This window comes from Triplophysa rosa, linkage group LG14, assembly GCF_024868665.1.
Source record: "Triplophysa rosa linkage group LG14, Trosa_1v2, whole genome shotgun sequence".
NCBI lineage: Eukaryota > Metazoa > Chordata > Actinopteri > Cypriniformes > Nemacheilidae > Triplophysa > Triplophysa rosa.
The window spans coordinates 22,577,863-22,599,565 of NC_079903.1; the positions used below are offsets into that span (position 1 = coordinate 22,577,863).

Consider the following 21,703-nt stretch of genomic DNA (forward strand, 5'->3'; position numbering starts at 1 on the left):
TATTAGTATGCGGCTTTGGTTTGGTGTGCAGTGTTGCTGTAGCTACTGTAACTGTGCACCCGGAGCATGTAACTGAGCATGTTTTTATCTGACACGTCGTGTCTCTGTCTTAGCAGCATCACCACTAAACTGGAGCGAGCTCTGGAGAAGGTCGCGCCTTTACTGAGGGAGATCTTTGTGGACTTTGCTCCTTTCCTGTCTCGTACTCTGCTGGGCAGCCACGGCCAGGAGCTGCTCATTGAAGGTACATGTGCTCGCTCGCTCACTCTCTCTCTCACATTCTGTGTGTGTGTGTGTGTTTTGGGCTGTTTTTGAAATCGCCCTCCCTTTTCTTTGAGTTTGTGTGGCTGACCACATTTTTCACGCATGCAATTCACATGACAGAAGCGTTTCTCTTTGCGCAGGAACTCACACTTCACACTCTGTTAGTGGTTGTTTTACCTTGCGGATTCAAATCGCAGTGTCCGCCCCTCCGCTCAAAGCCAGTTTGTTCAGACTCATGGAACCCCACATTACAGCACTGTACAAATATGTGTCTGCGACTGAGACGGCCATTTCATGAGACATTCTTACATACATACTGTATGCCTCTCTTTGAATTATAACTATATACCAATTATGCTATAACTTGATCCTCTTCACATTTGGAGGCTTCACAGTTGATGTTGACTTGAGGTGTCCAGTTCATGGCCTTTTTACTTAAATAGAAATGTTAATCTGTTTTACTTAATAAAGCGGTTTATCACTTTTAATGTCAACAGCTTTAACTAGCACAACATAATAAATAGACATGTTTTTCATCTATCTATCTATCTATCTATCTATCTATCTATCTATCTATCTATCTATCTATCTATCTATCTATCTATCTATCTATCTGTCTGTCTGTCTGTCTGTCTGTCTGTCTGTCTGTCTGTCTGTCTGTCTGTCTGTCTGTCTGTCGGTCTGTCTGTCTGTCTGTCTGTCTGTCGGTCTGTCCGTCCGTCCGTCGTTCTATCTATCGTTCCATCCATCCATCCATCTATCTATCATTCTATCATTCTATCATTCTATCCATCCATCCATCCATCCATCCATCCATCCATCCATCCATCCATCCATCCATCATCCATCCATCCATCCATCCATCCATCCATCCATCCATCCATCCATCCAGATCCATCTATCCGTCTTTCTTTCTTTCTTTCTTTCTTTCTTTCTTTCTTTCTTTCTTTCTTTCTTTCTTTCTTTCTTTCTTTCTTTCTTTCTTTCCTTCTTCTCCTTCTTCTCCTTCCTTCCTTCCTTCCTTCCTTCTTTCCTTCTTTCCTTCCTTCCTTCCTTCTTTCCTTCTTTCCTTCTTTCCTTCTTTCTTTCTTTCTTTCTTTCTTTCTTTCTTTCTTTCTTTCTTTCTTTTCTTCTTTTCTTTTTCTTTTTTCTTTCTTTCTTTCTTTCTTTCTTTCTTTCTTTCTTTCTTTCTTTCTTTCTTTCTTTCTTTCTTTCTTTCTTTCTTTCTTTCTTTCTTTCTTTCTTTCTTTCTTTCTTTCTTTCTTTCTTTCTTTCTTTCTTTCTTTCTTTCTTTCTTTCTTTCTTTCTTTCTTTCTTTCTTTCTATCCTCCCTCCTCAATCCCTCTCTCCTCTTTTCTCTTTCTTCTTTCTTTCTTCTTCTTTCTTTCTTCTTTCTTTCTTTCTCTCTTCTTTTTCTTCTGTTCTTTCCTCTTTCTCTTCTCTTTCCCTTTCTTTCTTTTTTTTTTTCAGCCATCCTTCCATCCATCCATCCATCCATCCATCCATTCTTTCCATCCATCTTTATCTATTCGTCTTTCTTTCTTTCTTTCTTTCTTTCTTTCTTTCTTTCTTTCTTTCTATCTTCTTCTCTTTATGCGCTTCTTCGCTTTTTCTTTCTTTCTTTCTTTCCATTCATCTCCATTCCTCCATGTCTATCTATCTATCTATCTATCTATCTATCTATCTATCTATCTATCTATCTATCTATCTATCTTCTATCTATCTATCTATCTATCTATCTATCTATCTATCTATCTATCTATCTATCTATCTATCTATCTATCATCTATCTATCTATCATCTATCTATCCATCCATCCATCCATCTTATGTTCTTTCTTTCTTCTTTCTTTCTTTCTTTCTTTCTTTCTTTCTTTTTCTTTCTTTCTTTCTTTCTTTCTTTCTTTCTTTCTTTCTTTCTTTCTTTCTTTCTTTCTTTCTTTCTTTCTTTCTTTCGTTCGTTCTTTCTTTCTTTCTATCGTTCGTTCTTTCTTTCTATCGTTCGTTCTTTCTTTCTGTCGTTCGTTCTTTCTTTCTATCATTCGTTCGTTCGTTCGTTCTTTCTTTCTATCGTTCGTTCTTTCTTTCTATCGTTCGTTCGTTCGTTCTTTCTTTCTTTCTATCGTTCGTTCGTTCGTTCGTTCTATCGTTCGTTCTTTCTTTCTTTCTTTCTTTCTTTCTTTCTTTCTTTCTTTCTTTCTTTCTTTCTTTCTATCGTTCGTTCGTTCGTTCGTTCGTTCGTTCGTTCTTTCTTTCTTTCTTTCTTTCTTTCTTTCTTTCTTTCTTTCTTTCTTTCTTTCTTTCGTTCTTTCGTTCTTTCTTTCTTTCTTTCTTTCTTTCTATCGTTCTATCTACCGTACTATCGTACTATCGTAGCCTATAGTATATTATCATCAATGTAATATTTCACAGGGCTGATTGGACAATGCAATATTTGTGATTTATATGATTTATGCAAGGAATTTCATTTTATGAGAACACGTGTCTAGATTGCTATCAAAGCAGAAAGATGTTTTTTTGTCCCCAGACCACCAGCATGGAATCAAACTTTGACCCTGTATAGTTTTGGTTTCATTTTCAGAATTAAAAACATACTGTAGCCAACTTTTTTCATGCTGTCCCATGATTCGCTGCCATTGGCTGTGCTTGTGTGTTGCCAAGACAACCCTCCAAACAAGCCCCATAATTAATATTATTATTCTATTATTACTTGCTCACAAATTTGTTTGTCCAGTATGTTAACACCATCACCCCGTCCTGAGCCTGTGACCAGAAGACATGTCCATTATCCCACCACCTTCCTCTCCTCTCTTCCTCAGCCTCTCAGCTAAAATACTGTTCGCCTGTGCAAAGGCGCCCTATTTACCCATAATTACCCTTCATCCATCACCCAGTCCGGCACCAGGGGTCACGCCCCTGCCCGGCCCCCCTCTAGACACCCGTTCACAGGGGGCAATTATGCCCCGATCGCCCTCGGACAGCCTCTCAGCGCTTGTGAGTGTAAGTACGAGGCCTCTGGGCGGAACACTGCTGCCCTTGTGAAAGCTGCCCGCCCAAGTCAGAGATGCTACAGTCTTCCGACAATGCCACATTCACGTCAGGGAAGCTTAACCGGAAAGTTGGATGACTTACTGTTTAAATAGAATGCATTTAGTTTGTCCAGCAGTGTGAGGCAGCGGTCAATCCTCCACCTGACTTTGGAGGGACCCCAGTGGGGTGCCAAGAAAACGGGGTCAGAGGCGAACGTATCGGGCCCATCTCAACCTCATAAATGAGACCGAGAAATTGTTGGGACTTGAACTCTTGGCCTCTGAAATATGTGCATGTTTAATTATTGGGCTTTATGAAGTTTTTACCCCGCCGGCTATCAAAAGTGATAGTGAAAGTTTGGCAAAACATGGATATGATGTTCTGAGAGCTTGTTTTTGGTTGTTTGCTGAAGTGTGTTGAGTGGTTTCACACTGGTGGGTTTAGATCCCATAGTAATAAAAAAGACCTAAAAAAGGACTTTACAGTCTGTACAAGTCTTAATCGATTTTCAGTAAAAGTAACTAATTCTATTTGAGAAGTAAATTTGCTTAATGTAATAAAGTTCTTAAATGATAAATCTCTCTCAAACCAATTTTTATGACCTCATCGGTAGTTTTTCCTTGTTTATGCGCAGCTTGAACAAAATGTAGTGTTTGTGCATAAAACAAAAAACAATCCCAGTGGGGTTAGAAACTAATCTTAACTGAGGATATTTATATTGTTTACTGTGTTGTGTGAAAACAAGTGTAATTTTCTTTTTAAAAGATGAATTATTTTTACTGAACAAGACCAACAAATGTATTATGTGTAGAGACTTTGGTACCTAGTGTTGCATTGGGCTCCTTCCGTGTAAGTTTACTGTGTGTGTGCTCTTGTGTGTCTTGCTTTTAAAACCTGAGATCACTTACATTATTATGAATAAAGATGCTAAATTATGCTATTTGGAAAATACAAAAAGTTTCTGTGAGGGTTATGTAGGGGTAGGCGGTAGGAAACACCAAACAGTGTAAAAACAATAAAAGTCAATGGCAAGTCTCCACGAAAATACCAAAACAAACCCGTGTGTGTGTTTTCTGTCAGAACAGTAGCTCCACACACCTTTCTTCTAAAACATGCACAATTGAAAGAATATTTCATGTCCATAGCTCAAACGTGCATGACAAGTTACATATATCTCGCTCTCTTCCGTGCTGCTTTCTCTCTCTCTCTCTCTCTCTCTCTCTCTCTCTCGCTCATCTTACTCTCATTAGTCCTGTCTCAATGACTCTGCTGGCTCATGCAAACAAGCAATGCACATCAGCAATGTGCTGTGTTTTATGTTAATGCAGGTGCATGTGTTTGAGAGGCAAAGTAAGTTCGTCCTTGCATATATGTCTGGCAATGATTAGGCATGTCATTTACAATTACCAGCGTTTATAAATGAGGTTTTCAACTGTACTTCAGTTATATTCAAGGAATAACAAGCGTTTTGTTTAAAAGGACTCTTAAACTCAAATTCCTTATAAGGATATATGATGCTGTTTGTATCGTTGGTGTCTTTATGTTAACCATCGTTCAGATGTGAGTGAGACCATGGCCTTGGCTTTTGATCTCACACAGGCGTGCAGCAGATGACCTCTGACCTCTCAAGAGACTCCGTCAGTGACCCCGAGAGCTGTTAGCCATCTGAGTCATAACACAAGAGACATTCGATTTCAACTTCAAACATAACTCATCAAAACCTGCCTGCTTGTTCTGTGACATTCAATTATAACGTGGTTTAGTTGTGTACATTGGCACTGTGCACTTTTCTGAAGACCATGTGGACGACATGGATTTCACTGAACCTTGCAGATGCAGAACTTCCGTAATTATGTTTGCCACATTGCAGGCAGAAACAAACAACAAGCGACCTTTCAAACAAAAGCAGAGAGTTTATTTTGGTGCCGTGTGTTTGCGATTATGGAAACGCGGACGGACTGATTTGTGTGTTTTTTTATGTTCTCTTTCAGGTCTGGTGTGCATGAAGTCAAGTACATCAGTGGTGGAACTAGTTATGTTGTTATGCTCGCAGGTGAGATGGCGCTCTTTTCCTCACTTTCTCTCTTTTAACACAATAATATTCTGCTTTTGTCCTGCTGCGTGGAACATTATCTTGAACAAATTTCTGTTTTGGGTGTTTATCCAAAAGTACAAATTCGATGATTGTTTCCCTCGTGCTCTTGATGCGACTTACTTTGATTCCATGGAGAATAAAAGGGGGAATTTTTGAGGTACTGGTTGTCTTTTTCTGCGATGTTACAAAACTTGGACTGGCATCTTTAAAAATGTTGCAACAATGCCGAAAATCTTTCATTAAAATAGCTATACAACTTTATATATGAGTAGTCTATACATTATATATGCATCTTCTAAAGCAATGACCAGTAGACCTTCAAATGTCTTTTTTTGTTTTCCGTGGAAGAAAACTGGCATATGGATATAAAACAACATGAAAGTTTTTGGTCAACTGTCCCATTAAAGAGATGGTTCAGCCCAAAATGAAAATTCTGTCATCATTTACTTACCCTTTTGACATTTCAAACATGTAAGGTTCTTTTCTTCTGCCGAACACAAACGAAGATATTTTGAAGAACGTTGGTTCGAGAAAACCGTTGGTCCCCATTGACTTGCATTGGTTTCGTGTCCATGGGGACCAACGGTTTTTGGTTACCAACATGTTTAAAATGATCTTTTTTTGTGTGTTTTGCAGAAGAAAGAAAGTCATACAGGTTTATTTTTGGGTGAACTATTCCTTTAAGGGTTCAGATTCGGTCACCATCTACGCACCCTCAGGCTGTTCCAAACATACAGTATTTGTAGCACACAAAAGAAAATATTTTGAAGAATGTGGGAAACAGTTCTGGGCCACCGTTGAGTATAATAGTTGTTTATTTTCTACAATGGTAGTCAATAGTGCCGTACATAAAGTCGTTCTTTTTGTTTAGCAGTACAGTTTATATACATTAGGAACAACTTAAGGGTGAGTAAAAATGATCGAATTTTGGGTCAGCTACTCTTTTAAATGTTCAATGATTCTGTAGAAAGCAATACAGGAAAACATTTAAATCCACAATTAAAAAAACTGTCCTCAAATAGCAAGCCTGTCAAACTACATTTGAAAAGTATAAGTTACAAATTTGAAATTGTTTGTGAAACGATGCTCTTCCCACATTTCCCTCCTCAACTGAAAATAGTTTTTCTGTAACCCCACCTCATGTAAACACACCGCAATCGTTTTCCATCCAAACCCCGCTGACATATTACAGATTCTGACCTCCGTAGTCCCATGTTAAGCCTTCCCTTTCAAAAGGGGTCAGGGTCCCGATGTTGTAGTCAGAGCGGGAGATATTTAACATACCTTCTGTCAGCCCATCACTCTTGTGTAGAGAGCCCATAAGGAAGCCATTACCTCAGCATCTCTTCCTCAGAATCCAGCCGGTCGGAGTGCTCGGCGGGGTGGGAGCTTTTAGTCGTTGAATGGCACCTCTGACTCTGTGAAGTTCATGCCGGCCCGAGAGGGGAGTCGATCTGTACATTTGCTCTTAGTTTACCCAGCATCCTCCAGACAGCGTGGCGCACAGGTCTATCCTGCTGTTCCCTTCTCCTTTTGAAGATTTTAGCCGACCTTTCCCGCTTGGCATTGAACGTTTGGAATTTTAGGTTTCCTGATATCTTTTTTATGACGGCTGCTCGCTTTGTTGCTGCTTAGATTGATTGCAGACTGACGCATCACTTTGAGATTTAAGTTCCTGGTTGTCTCTTCCTCCGCCCCTGTTAAAAATATAATGTTACTGTTGCTCCAAAAGCTCTTGCCATTAGAATCGCCCGGGGTAGAAACAGTCTGATATATCGATTGACAAAGAGGGAATGAAACCAGAGCCCGGGCTCAAAACGGCTCTCAGACGCAGGAAAGTATGTTTGGAGCCAAAGTCTTTGTCGCTGTTGGATGTGATTTAGAACATGTTCCTCAGCCAGGGAGGCCTTGATAAACAAAAGACTCAGGTCTTTACATGAGAGAGTGAGCAAGAGAAATCTTTAGTCCCAAAAGTATGCAAAAAGCATCGTGTTACAGATAAAAAGGTTTAAAATCGTACCTTTTTTGTCTCTGGGGTGGTACTTTTTTGTACCTTTACAGGCATACAGAACATGATATAATGTTGTAGCTTTTTGGGTACATTGTTGTACCCTAAAGACCTATTGTGTCAAAGGTACAGTTTTATGTTTTGTACCCCTAATATTTAACTGGTACACAATAGGTCCTTTTTTAGCCCCAAAAGGTACAATATTTGATGTATCGTATTCCCGTGAAGGTACAAAAAGGAACCTTTAAAGGTCCAGTGTGTAGTTTTTTTGGAGAATCTATTGAGAGAAATGCAATATAATATACATCCCTGTGTCTTCAGAGGTGTATAAAGACCTTACATAATGAAGCGGTATGCTTTTATGACCTTAGAATGAGCTATTTCTATCCACATACACCGCGGGTCCCCTTACATGGAATTCACCATGTTGTTTCTACAGTAGCCCTAAACGGACAATCTGCTCTACAGAGCGCGTTTCGTAAATACGTTATCTCCTTCAGCAAAGCAGCGAAAATGTGACGACATGTTTGTCCTCTGCCAGTTGCCGTTAGTACTTCGAAACGGAGGGGTGTAGTGAGCCGTTGGTTGCAATTCGCAACCTCACCACTAGATGCCACTAAAATCTCCACGTTGCTCCTTTAAGGGTACAACCTAAGCGACAGAAAAGGTACCATTTTAAATCTTTTTTTCGGACATTGTAAAGGTTGCGACTATCTGTCTATTCCATAACGCCACTGGAGCTGTAAAATTAAAACAAAATGGCTTTGAACCGTGAGCTATGTTGCTTAATTTTGTGTAAGTGGTTTAGGTGCCAAAAATGTTGGAACTTATGGATAAATGTAACTTTTTTTATCAATGCCCAAGTCATTTTTTTAACATTTTGTTACGTTTTTAAAAAAAGCCAAATTTTTTGCCTTCTTATGACAATATCTGTTTAAAACATACAGTCAAAGTAACTTCCTGCGAAATCAAATCATAAATCATTATTATGTATTATTAATGTTCTTGATCAATAAGTGATTTTATTTATTTTTAACCAAAATAAGTTTTGTAGTGGATCTCAAATAGAGTCCAGAAATAAGTTTTTCATCAAATTTAGGAATTCACACTGATGTTGTTGACATCACAACTGCTCTTTGTTCTTCTTTTCTATTGATATTGACACAATCGTCTCCACCCTTTCCTTTAGGTTTTTTTCTTTTCTTTCTTCACCGTGACCTCTTTTAGAATGAATATTTGCTTGATGCACATCTAAACACAGTCCACATCTTTATTCCTCTAGGAGACATCCTCGCCTTGACTCCAACAACCTCCGGCCCTTCCTCCTCTCATCCGCACGCTAATGCGTTCAGACAGCGGGACGTTCACCGCTCGTGACCTCGCGCCCCGCTCTGTTTTGCGGACTGTCACTTTTATGAATAAATTAGCGATAATCATCTTGCGCTTTTTTATTTATGCCTCCTAATCAACGCAATTCATCTAAGGCCTCAGACAGCCAGTGTTTCTATCCGTTCAGGTGGCGGCGGAGGTCAGAGAGGACTGTTTCGTGTAGCTGCTTAAACTTACATAAAGGATCTAGCGCGGAGCCGGAGAGATTTACCGGTGGACGGCCTCCAGATGTCGGGAGCAGCACTGAGCAGATAAAAGCAAAGTGCTCTGCCGTCTCTTGACAGGTCGGATTGAGATACTGGAGATTCTCGAGAGCCATTAAAGTTTGCTAACGGGGAGAAACTGACTCGCTGAGGCACACAACTCCAGCGTAAACGCTACAAGTACTTTTCTTGTAGGTGGTTTCTTGTGGTGTAGATTTTTGGCTAATGACCGTGTTTTCAGTACATTTTGGGAGCAGTTCTGGACATGACAGCTGGGCCTGAACGTTGGAGATGAAGATCATTGTAGTTTGACTGAAATTAAGTTCTTGAGTTTCAGGAAAGCGTGTATTTCAGGTTTCACTGAAGCAAAGTGGTGATTTCTTAGACTCTCCAACAAATTCATGTTAGAGTTGAGAAAAACAATGTCTTCTGGATGGAAGAGGAGTGTTGAATATGTATTCTTTTCCTTTTACATGAATAACGGAAGTACAAAATGAATTTACTTCAATTCCTCTCACAAAATCTTCAGCTCTGAATCAAACGGGAAAGTTCCCATCCTTGCCTGTTAAAAAATCATGACCACATGTTTAAAGGGATAGTTCACCCAAACATAAAATTTCTGTCAATATTTACTCACGCTCCTGTCATTTCAAACCTGTGTGCCTTTCCTTCTTCTGCAGAACGCAAAAGAAGATATTTTGAAGAATGTTGGTAACCGAACAACGACGTTTCCCGTTCACTTCTATTGCATGGACACAAACCCAATGCGAGTCAATGAGTTCTGCTGTTGTTCTTCAAAATGTCTTCTTTTGTGTTCCTCTGCTAAAGTGCTGATCTTCATGGCCTCCCAAGCTGGTTTAGTTTCTGACCAGACCAGTTTAACCTACTTTGGTTTGCTTAGGAACTCGAGATAAACTCTTCATGTCAGCTTTTTCCTCTCCACATTCGTGATGGCAGGCCGGAAGCGCTCTCTTCTTTTACATGAGAGATTGCGTTACGGCCTTCTAGAGGTGCTTGTCATCACTAATGCACATCACATGGGCCGCATGCTCGTCTGAGCCCCCAAAATCCCCCCGCAATCACACCCGCCTCCCCCTGCGCGACCTCATTCCCCCGCTGGAAGTGAAAGAGCTCTGAAGAAATGCCTGTTTCCAGTGCGAAAGGCTATTTGAGAAGAGACGGCAGACCGGGATTGGCTCGGGTGTCGTGGAGGAGGCTGATGTCATGTTCTTGGCAGGCCAGCGCAGTTCCACATCTGCATGTATTTCCTTATTTATTTTTGTCACGTGGGCGCATCTCGGAGATGAGATGAGACGGCCCAATCCTAGGAGAGTGGAGAAGAGAGGGAGAGAGAGAGAGGCATTATGGGTCAGTTACAACATTTGGAGACCAGATGAGTCTCCGTGTCGTTTCTTTTTGGTTCAATGAGGAGTAGTTAAGATGCTTAAGTTGTGTGTGTGCATGTGTGGACTTCTTTTAACGTTTAGAAAGATATGTTTTAAAGGCATAGTTCACCAAAAATGAATATCATGTCACATTTACTCACCTCATTTGCTGAATGGGGATCAAGAGTTTATCAAGCTCCGAAAATGAGAAAATGCAATGTGAAAAAACATTTTTTATGGGCATGTTTTTGGTCATTGTGTGGAACTGTACATGCATTTACTTCCATTGTAACGAGCAGTATCGACATTCTGAAAGAACTCATTTTTCATTTTGTTACATTTTGAGTATTCCTTTAAAACACGATATTTGAATTTTATTCTGCAAATTCCCAGCATTCCCAGTGACGGCATCGTTCACATTCATCTCAGTGATTCAGACAGGGAGATATTTTCAGGTCCGATCTTTTCTTCTGCCCTCCATTCTTTTGAACTCCAGCCCGGCTCTGGCTCTTTTCCCAAACTCGTACCTTTAAGACCGAACGAAAATTTCTCAGACGCAAGGCTTTTTAATCATCTCCAGACCCGTGTTGTGTGTGAAAGACACCAAAAGAAAGAGTCGGGGAAATGTTGAGAGGGAGGGCATGAGACATCCCCTGAGGCGAGAGGGCCGGTCTGGAGACGCGGGTCTTCGGCGATCTGTCACTGGGAACTCACAGGAAGGAAATGGCTGTGTTTAAGGGGCGGGAAGATATAGTTTCATTCACCAATTACGTCTCTCCTGTGTTTACGGATCTGTTCGCAGAGGAAGAGAAGATGATGCGTATGTACAGGGCCAAGATCCACGCTTTTTATGGCTTTGTCGGGTGATTGTGGATTTGAGACCTCAGAAACATCTTTGCTTTCTTAGACACAGCAAACCGATTTGCTGTGATCACTTAATTCGATTGTTCACCCAAAAAATAAAAATTCTGTAATGATTCTTTCTTCTGCGGAACACAAAGATATTTTGAGAAATGTGGTTTTGTGTCCATACGATGGAAGTCAATGGGGGGCAGTGATGCTGGGTTACCAACATTCTTCAAAATATCTTCTTTTGTGTTCTGCAGAAGAAAGTAACACAGGTTTGAAATGAGGGTTTTTCGAGGTATTTTCGTTTTTAAATAAAATTCTATGTTTTTCATATCGCGCCTTTATGAATATTGATGAAACAAAGATGTCACAATCACCACAATCCAAAACCGAATGACACATATTTCTGTTTTCTTTTTTTCAGGAGTGGCAGAACTCCATACAGAAGAATGCCGGCCTGGCTTTCATTGAGCTCATCAACGAGGGAAGGTAGAGTCTTACATCCGTTTCAGATACACGATTACTACTGTAGCTCACATCAGTGTACACTTATGTCACTTCAAGCCTGTTATCTGCTGGTCTGCTCGGCTGTCTAGTTACCATGGCAGCTCTGAGCAGACTCACCAGAGAACAGGGTGGAGACCAGATTAGCCCCTAAGCCTCTTGTCACAGTAGCGTGGGCACTGTTTGTGCGTGTGTGTGTGTGTGTGTGTGTGTCACGAGGCTGCTAAAAGACAGTACCTGAAAACCATACTTAAGTAAAAGTACAGATACCTTGCAGTGAAAATTACTCCATTACAAGTTACAAGTCACCAATTTCAAAACGACTTGAGTAAAAGTCTTGAGTATCTGATTTTAACAGTACTTGAGTATTTTACTCATACTGAATGTAGGCTCAAAGCAGCACTAGTCCTCAACACTTAAGAGACATGTCAGTGAAAAACTAGAAACAGTCGATTTGTGAGGAGAGCAATCGCATTTATTTTCTTAAATCATAATAAGACTGAACACCTCAAAATTGCAACAAATCATGGCCGACATCATAACCTACTGTACGTCTATTACAAACACCCAAGTCTCATTTAAGCTCAACTGCTCTAAGTAAACCAAACTCCTTCAAAAAGGTCTCTTCAATATAACGGATAAATAATGTTAAGTAAAATCAAAAAGTCAAAGCCTTTTTGCACTGGACATGCTGGTTTGGGCCTCATGGCCAGCTGCAGTCATGTCCTCATTTCACATACACTGTTAGCTCCTTACCTGCCATTTCTACAGTAATATACTGTATTGGCAACACTGTTGCCTGCTAGTTACTGTAGGTGTTTTACAGTAAACTACTGCAATGGCTGTTTGTATTAACGCACTTAAGTCACACAGTCTTAGATGAACACGTGTAAATAACAGATGAACACAATAAATCTGTCAAGATTTCACCAGAGGAGAATTAAAACACAAACATCAATAACATCTTCACATATTACAGACACCACTTTCACTTTATTTCTGTCATCTGTGTAAGATCTTTATTGAGATTTAACTCTAGTTCATAGTGGTTCAATTTGTTTTAAGTCACCATTATGGAGATCAGTGTTTGCTTTGGTTGGACTCTTTGACTTTCTTGTAGCTTTAAAATGTACACTTATACAATAACACTGAAAGGGACTTTACAGGAACCGCAACTTTATGTTTGCTTAGTAACTGAAGATACATCTGAAAGAATTCAATCATTAAATAATAATAATATAGCATTTAAGATTTATTAAGATATGTTTGGTAAAGTGATTCACATGTTTAATGGAAAGATCTCTGTCAGAAAATCTTTCTTTGCAATTGAGACACAGTTAGACACTTGACATACAAACCTCATCAATGGTGACAAACAATCATGAATGAGTTTTGTACTATGTACCCAGCATGCATTGCAGCATGACGCTGTTCAGTTGATTGTCACCATTGTTGAGATTCATATGTGGATTGTTCATTTCTCTGTGTCCGACTCATTCTATAGGTTAATATTTTGTCTATATAGTGTGAGAGCACTTTTGAAAATTGAAATACTATACATTCTTTTTACTGGTTTACATCACTTCATGGCAATAGTCCCACCACATGGTCAAATTTTGAGCAAACATGTTTAGAGCACATTTAGGAAGAGTTAGTTTTAAAAATAAGAGCTTTTGTAGATGTGTGACCTACAGTAACTAGCTGGCAACAGTGTTGCCAATATATTACTGTAGAAATAGCGGGTAAGGGCTAACCGTGTGTAAACCGCCAGCGATTGACTCTACCTGATACTGCACTCATATTCATATAAAGAAGCCATGTTGACAAGTTTTTGTAAGTTAGGGCAAAATCCACAAGATTGTAGTACCTTCATTACCCTGTAAATGGCAATATTAATTATAAGATAGGTGCCATGCAAAATGTAATGTGTAATTGCATTAGTCATTACAAATGTAGTGGAGTAAAGAGTACATATACTTGTTCAAAAATGTAGTTAAGTAGAGAGTAAAAGTTGCTAATATCTTTAATACTCAGTACAACTACAAAGTAGCCAAAAAGATACTTAAGTAAAGTAACTAAGTACATTTACTCCAATACTTTACACCACTGCGGAATACCTCAAACATGTAACAACAATGGAAACATGAGTTCTTTCAGAATGTCGCATACTGCTCGTTACAATGGAAGTAAAATGCATGTACAGTTCCACACAATGACCAAAAACATGCCCATAAAAAATGTTTTTTCACATTGCATTTTCTCATTTTCGGAGCTTGATAAACTCTTGATCCCCATTCAGCAAATGAGGTGAGTAAATGTGACATGATATTCATTTTTGGTGAACTATGCCTTTAAAACATATCTTTCTAAACGTTAAAAGAAGTCCACACATGCACACACACAACTTAAGCATCTTAACTACTCCTCATTGAACCAAAAAGAAACGACACGGAGACTCATCTGGTCTCCAAATGTTGTAACTGACCCATAATGCCTCTCTCTCTCTCCCTCTCTTCTCCACTCTCCTAGGATTGGGCCGTCTCATCTCATCTCCGAGATGCGCCCACGTGACAAAAATAAATAAGGAAATACATGCAGATGTGGAACTGCGCTGGCCTGCCAAGAACATGACATCAGCCTCCTCCACGACACCCGAGCCAATCCCGGTCTGCCGTCTCTTCTCAAATAGCCTTTCGCACTGGAAACAGGCATTTCTTCAGAGCTCTTTCACTTCCAGCGGGGGAATGAGGTCGCGCAGGGGGAGGCGGGTGTGATTGCGGGGGGATTTTGGGGGCTCAGACGAGCATGCGGCCCATGTGATGTGCATTAGTGATGACAAGCACCTCTAGAAGGCCGTAACGCAATCTCTCATGTAAAAGAAGAGAGCGCTTCCGGCCTGCCATCACGAATGTGGAGAGGAAAAAGCTGACATGAAGAGTTTATCTCGAGTTCCTAAGCAAACCAAAGTAGGTTAAACTGGTCTGGTCAGAAACTAAACCAGCTTGGGAGGCCATGAAGATCAGCACTTTAGCAGAGGAACACAAAAGAAGACATTTTGAAGAACAACAGCAGAACTCATTGACTCGCATTGGGTTTGTGTCCATGCAATAGAAGTGAACGGGAAACGTCGTTGTTCGGTTACCAACATTCTTCAAAATATCTTCTTTTGCGTTCTGCAGAAGAAGGAAAGGCACACAGGTTTGAAATGACAGGAGCGTGAGTAAATATTGACAGAAATTTTATGTTTGGGTGAACTATCCCTTTAAACATGTGGTCATGATTTTTTAACAGGCAAGGATGGGAACTTTCCCGTTTGATTCAGAGCTGAAGATTTTGTGAGAGGAATTGAAGTAAATTCATTTTGTACTTCCGTTATTCATGTAAAAGGAAAAGAATACATATTCAACACTCCTCTTCCATCCAGAAGACATTGTTTTTCTCAACTCTAACATGAATTTGTTGGAGAGTCTAAGAAATCACCACTTTGCTTCAGTGAAACCTGAAATACACGCTTTCCTGAAACTCAAGAACTTTATTTCAGTCGAACTACAATGATCTTCATCTCCAACGTTCAGGCCCAGCTGTCATGTCCAGAACTGCTCCCAAAATGTACTGAAAACACGGTCATTAGCCAAAAATCTACACCACAAGAAACCACCTACAAGAAAAGTACTTGTAGCGTTTACGCTGGAGTTGTGTGCCTCAGCGAGTCAGTTTCTCCCCGTTAGCAAACTTTAATGGCTCTCGAGAATCTCCAGTATCTCAATCCGACCTGTCAAGAGACGGCAGAGCACTTTGCTTTTATCTGCTCAGTGCTGCTCCCGACATCTGGAGGCCGTCCACCGGTAAATCTCTCCGGCTCCGCGCTAGATCCTTTATGTAAGTTTAAGCAGCTACACGAAACAGTCCTCTCTGACCTCCGCCGCCACCTGAACGGATAGAAACACTGGCTGTCTGAGGCCTTAGATGAATTGCGTTGATTAGGAGGCATAAATAAAAAAGCGCAAGATGATTATCGCTAATTTATTCATAAAAGTGACAGTCCGCAAAACAGAGCGGGGCGCGAGGTCACGAGCGGTGAACGTCCCGCTGTCTGAACGCATTAGCGTGCGGATGAGAGGAGGAAGGGCCGGAGGTTGTTGGAGTCAAGGCGAGGATGTCTCCTAGAGGAATAAAGATGTGGACTGTGTTTAGATGTGCATCAAGCAAATATTCATTCTAAAAGAGGTCACGGTGAAGAAAGAAAAGAAAAAAACCTAAAGGAAAGGGTGGAGACGATTGTGTCAATATCAATAGAAAAGAAGAACAAAGAGCAGTTGTGATGTCAACAACATCAGTGTGAATTCCTAAATTTGATGAAAAACTTATTTCTGGACTCTATTTGAGATCCACTACAAAACTTATTTTGGTTAAAAATAAATAAAATCACTTATTGATCAAGAACATTAATAATACATAATAATGATTTATGATTTGATTTCGCAGGAAGTTACTTTGACTGTATGTTTTAAACAGATATTGTCATAAGAAGGCAAAAAATTTGGCTTTTTTTAAAAACGTAACAAAATGTTAAAAAAATGACTTGGGCATTGATAAAAAAAGTTACATTTATCCATAAGTTCCAACATTTTTGGCACCTAAACCACTTACACAAAATTAAGCAACATAGCTCACGGTTCAAAGCCATTTTGTTTTAATTTTACAGCTCCAGTGGCGTTATGGAATAGACAGATAGTCGCAACCTTTACAATGTCCGAAAAAAAGATTTAAAATGGTACCTTTTCTGTCGCTTAGGTTGTACCCTTAAAGGAGCAACGTGGAGATTTTAGTGGCATCTAGTGGTGAGGTTGCGAATTGCAACCAACGGCTCACTACACCCCTCCGTTTCGAAGTACTAACGGCAACTGGCAGAGGACAAACATGTCGTCACATTTTCGCTGCTTTGCTGAAGGAGATAACGTATTTACGAAACGCGCTCTGTAGAGCAGATTGTCCGTTTAGGGCTACTGTAGAAACAACATGGTGAATTCCATGTAAGGGGACCCGCGGTGTATGTGGATAGAAATAGCTCATTCTAAGGTCATAAAAGCATACCGCTTCATTATGTAAGGTCTTTATACACCTCTGAAGACACAGGGATGTATATTATATTGCATTTCTCTCAATAGATTCTCCAAAAAAACTACACACTGGACCTTTAAAGGTTCCTTTTTGTACCTTCACGGGAATACGATACATCAAATATTGTACCTTTTGGGGCTAAAAAAGGACCTATTGTGTACCAGTTAAATATTAGGGGTACAAAACATAAAACTGTACCTTTGACACAATAGGTCTTTAGGGTACAACAATGTACCCAAAAAGCTACAACATTATATCATGTTCTGTATGCCTGTAAAGGTACAAAAAAGTACCACCCCAGAGACAAAAAAGGTACGATTTTAAACCTTTTTATCTGTAACACGATGCTTTTTGCATACTTTTGGGACTAAAGATTTCTCTTGCTCACTCTCTCATGTAAAGACCTGAGTCTTTTGTTTATCAAGGCCTCCCTGGCTGAGGAACATGTTCTAAATCACATCCAACAGCGACAAAGACTTTGGCTCCAAACATACTTTCCTGCGTCTGAGAGCCGTTTTGAGCCCGGGCTCTGGTTTCATTCCCTCTTTGTCAATCGATATATCAGACTGTTTCTACCCCGGGCGATTCTAATGGCAAGAGCTTTTGGAGCAACAGTAACATTATATTTTTAACAGGGGCGGAGGAAGAGACAACCAGGAACTTAAATCTCAAAGTGATGCGTCAGTCTGCAATCAATCTAAGCAGCAACAAAGCGAGCAGCCGTCATAAAAAAGATATCAGGAAACCTAAAATTCCAAACGTTCAATGCCAAGCGGGAAAGGTCGGCTAAAATCTTCAAAAGGAGAAGGGAACAGCAGGATAGACNTGAGTATTCCTTTAAAACACGATATTTGAATTTTATTCTGCAAATTCCCAGCATTCCCAGTGACGGCATCGTTCACATTCATCTCAGTGATTCAGACAGGGAGATATTTTCAGGTCCGATCTTTTCTTCTGCCCTCCATTCTTTTGAACTCCAGCCCGGCTCTGGCTCTTTTCCCAAACTCGTACCTTTAAGACCGAACGAAAATTTCTCAGACGCAAGGCTTTTTAATCATCTCCAGACCCGTGTTGTGTGTGAAAGACACCAAAAGAAAGAGTCGGGGAAATGTTGAGAGGGAGGGCATGAGACATCCCCTGAGGCGAGAGGGCCGGTCTGGAGACGCGGGTCTTCGGCGATCTGTCACTGGGAACTCACAGGAAGGAAATGGCTGTGTTTAAGGGGCGGGAAGATATAGTTTCATTCACCAATTACGTCTCTCCTGTGTTTACGGATCTGTTCGCAGAGGAAGAGAAGATGATGCGTATGTACAGGGCCAAGATCCACGCTTTTTATGGCTTTGTCGGGTGATTGTGGATTTGAGACCTCAGAAACATCTTTGCTTTCTTAGACACAGCAAACCGATTTGCTGTGATCACTTAATTCGATTGTTCACCCAAAAAATAAAAATTCTGTAATGATTCTTTCTTCTGCGGAACACAAAGATATTTTGAGAAATGTGGTTTTGTGTCCATACGATGGAAGTCAATGGGGGGCAGTGATGCTGGGTTACCAACATTCTTCAAAATATCTTCTTTTGTGTTCTGCAGAAGAAAGTAACACAGGTTTGAAATGAGGGTTTTTCGAGGTATTTTCGTTTTTAAATAAAATTCTATGTTTTTCATATCGCGCCTTTATGAATATTGATGAAACAAAGATGTCACAATCACCACAATCCAAAACCGAATGACACATATTTCTGTTTTCTTTTTTTCAGGAGTGGCAGAACTCCATACAGAAGAATGCCGGCCTGGCTTTCATTGAGCTCATCAACGAGGGAAGGTAGAGTCTTACATCCGTTTCAGATACACGATTACTACTGTAGCTCACATCAGTGTACACTTATGTCACTTCAAGCCTGTTATCTGCTGGTCTGCTCGGCTGTCTAGTTACCATGGCAGCTCTGAGCAGACTCACCAGAGAACAGGGTGGAGACCAGATTAGCCCCTAAGCCTCTTGTCACAGTAGCGTGGGCACTGTTTGTGCGTGTGTGTGTGTGTGTGTGTGTGTGTGTGTGTGGTAAACAGAGTGTAAAATATGCTGACACAGGCATGCTAAGAGAGAGTGGGCATATCAACTCTGACATACTTCCTCAGTGTGTATACATATAAATACATATACTCTATGTATGTGTTTATAATGCTCCTTTACTTCTATTTATTTTTAGTTAAACTCACAAAAATATGCATATACAGTTTTAACCTTATCTTTGAGCACCGTTTTTATTTTATTTACTATTACTATTTATGCGTTTAGGTAAATGATCATTTTTTCATTCTGTGAGCTACAAGCAATATTTCTCCCAAATTTCAAATAAAAAGATTGTTTTTATTTGTATTTATTTACAGAAAATGAAAACTGGATAAACAGGTCAAACTAACAGAAAAGATGCTCAGACCTCAAATACTGCAAAGAAAACAAGTTGATTTTGACTTTTAAGCAATACAACAGTAATATTTGTACATTTATTTAGGAAAAGTTTTGTATGCGTCTTGTCTTGTCATGCTGTCAGTCTTTCACGTTGCTGTTGGATGACACGTCCCGATACCAAGCTCATGTACTCGTACTCGTAATGACACGCCGATACCTCACGTGACATACATAGTTATACATAGTGTGCTAACGTAACAGTTAACGAAATATTCAGATACTGTTTAAATATGTATTCTGCTTGTTTTGCGTTACCGTGTGTGAAAGAGTGGTGCGGTTGCGTGTACTGAACGCATTGTGCTTGTGGAGCTTTCAGCGCCAGCGTTTCACTGCACGAGGACACGAAACAAACACCACTTGCGGCGATCCGTCAAAATAAAAGTCCGGTTAACTTAAACAAACGCTCTTTGCGGCGTCCCGTCAAAATAAAAGTCTGGTTAACTTAAACAAACGCTCTTTGCGGCGTCCCATCAAAATAAAAGTCCGGTTAATTTAAACAAACGCTCTTTGCGGCGTCCCGTCAAAATAAAAGTCTGGTTAACTTAAACAAACGCTCTTTGCGGCGTCCCATCAAAATAAAAGTCTGGTTGACTTGAACAAGTTATAATACACTCACATTTTACCACACCACCCCCCTTAAATTTTTTATAATTTGACCACAGAGTATATTGTTTACTGTAGTAAACTGAAGTAAATGTGCTAGTGAAATTGTGTGCTACTTATCATAAAAAATAGAACTTGATCAAAAAATAGTACTTAAATTTAAGTAGACCTAAAAACAAAAGTAAGATACTGGTTTATTAACATTATTGTACATTATACAGGCATCGGTTATAGGTATCAGTATCGGCGAGTACCAGGAAAAAAAATATCGGTACTCGTACTGTGTCTTTAAAAAATGGTACCGGTGCATCCCTAATGTGATAATAATAATAATGATAACAATAATGATAACTTGCTTGTTGTGCCCAAGTATAAACTCTCTACGGTGGGTGGCAGAGCCTTCTGTATTATAGGCCCTAAGCTATGGAATAAGCTGCCCCATAATGTTCGTGCCGCCTCCTCTCTCCAGACCTTTATGTCTCAACTTAAAACTCATCTATTTACTATGTTCTCTAAATAACTCTTCTAACTCTATGCTTCCCCTTTCATCAACTTTCACCATATGATTGCGAGACCTTTTATTGTTAATTAACTGTAGTTTCTTGTTGTCAACACTTGTTTGTATGATTGTTCCCTCTGATTGTTTGGAGTATTATGTCTGCCAATTGCTTGTATTACTTTGTAAAGTGACCTTGGGTTCTTGAAAGGCGCTATAAAAAATAAACATATTATTATTATTATTATTAATGTCACTCCTGCGGTTTGATTTCGTTGAAATTCAACAGGGACTGGAATGTAAAATTGGGAATGGCTGTTTATAGTGAAACATAAACAATTTGGTGGCCCTAACTACTTGAAGCATCACATATTAAAATGCTTTAACTCGAATAATGTCAGCAGATTTGGGGGGAAGAGGTACGTTTGGGGTGTACTAAATATCTTAGTATGGAAACCATTGTGTGTGTATATGGTTTGGCTATACTTACACACATTTTCCTCTGCAATATAGCTTACAAAGTGTGTGTGTGTGTGTGTGTCCTGGTAAACCCTAATGTGTGGACCAAATATTCCCACAAAGATAACGCCAGTCATTTTTCACCTTGTGGGGACTTTCTGGCCTCCCTGACAACAAAACCGCTTGTAAATCAAACTAAATGATGTTTCTTTGAAAATGTCAAAATGCAGAAAGGTTTGTGTGAGTGTTTGGTTTAAAGGTATAGCATGAGGGTTAGGGGATATAATACACTATAAATGTCATTATATCTTATAAAACATGAAACCCCAACAAGGTGTGTGGATGTGTGTGTTTTTTACATGTGTTTGTCAGAGCTTAGGCTTTGGCTCATTGTTGTCAAGCCGATCTTGGCCGGCTCATCCTGCACACCCATCTTCTGACCCATCTGTGCGCACACACTTGGACACAGAGTCTGAGTCAGCAGAGATAGTCGCTGTCCAGGGTGCTGTTGACCCTCTTTCTGCCTGTCTGTCTGTCTGTCTGTCTGTCTGTCTGTCAGTCTTTCTGAGTGGCTTTCATTCCAAGTTGGCTACGTAGTGACTGAATAGTTGATTTAATTAGTTTGCTATCAGTTGCTCTTGGTATGTTTAGGCACAGGCAAAAGTCTTCAAAGTATTGTGGATAAATGTGTGGCTGTGTGTTGTTTTTGAAGTAAATTCAGGATCGTGTATGTGTATGCGTAAAGGGTTTTTTGCTGTAACTGTCTATTGCAGTTTATTTGGTACACGCACTTTGTTCTCACGTGGCGGTGGTGGGATTTTAGTAGGG

The 21,703-nt window shown here is 40.0% G+C and overlaps 1 protein-coding gene across 4 annotated transcripts in view; it reads left to right on the plus strand.

Annotated features, from left to right (window-relative positions):
- The window catches only part of nbeab (neurobeachin b), a 237,383-nt gene that overhangs the window by 119,539 nt on the left and 96,141 nt on the right, over window positions 1-21,703 (plus strand). For 2 of the 4 annotated variants that reach the window (XM_057350789.1, XM_057350791.1), the window contains exons 32-34: window positions 114-244; window positions 5,285-5,346; window positions 11,647-11,711. In XM_057350789.1, the coding sequence (XP_057206772.1) occupies window positions 114-244; window positions 5,285-5,346; window positions 11,647-11,711 (258 nt within the window). The remainder of the gene's footprint in view (window positions 1-113; window positions 245-5,284; window positions 5,347-11,646; window positions 11,712-21,703) is intronic. The other 2 variants (XM_057350790.1, XM_057350792.1) reach the window with 1 other exon arrangement.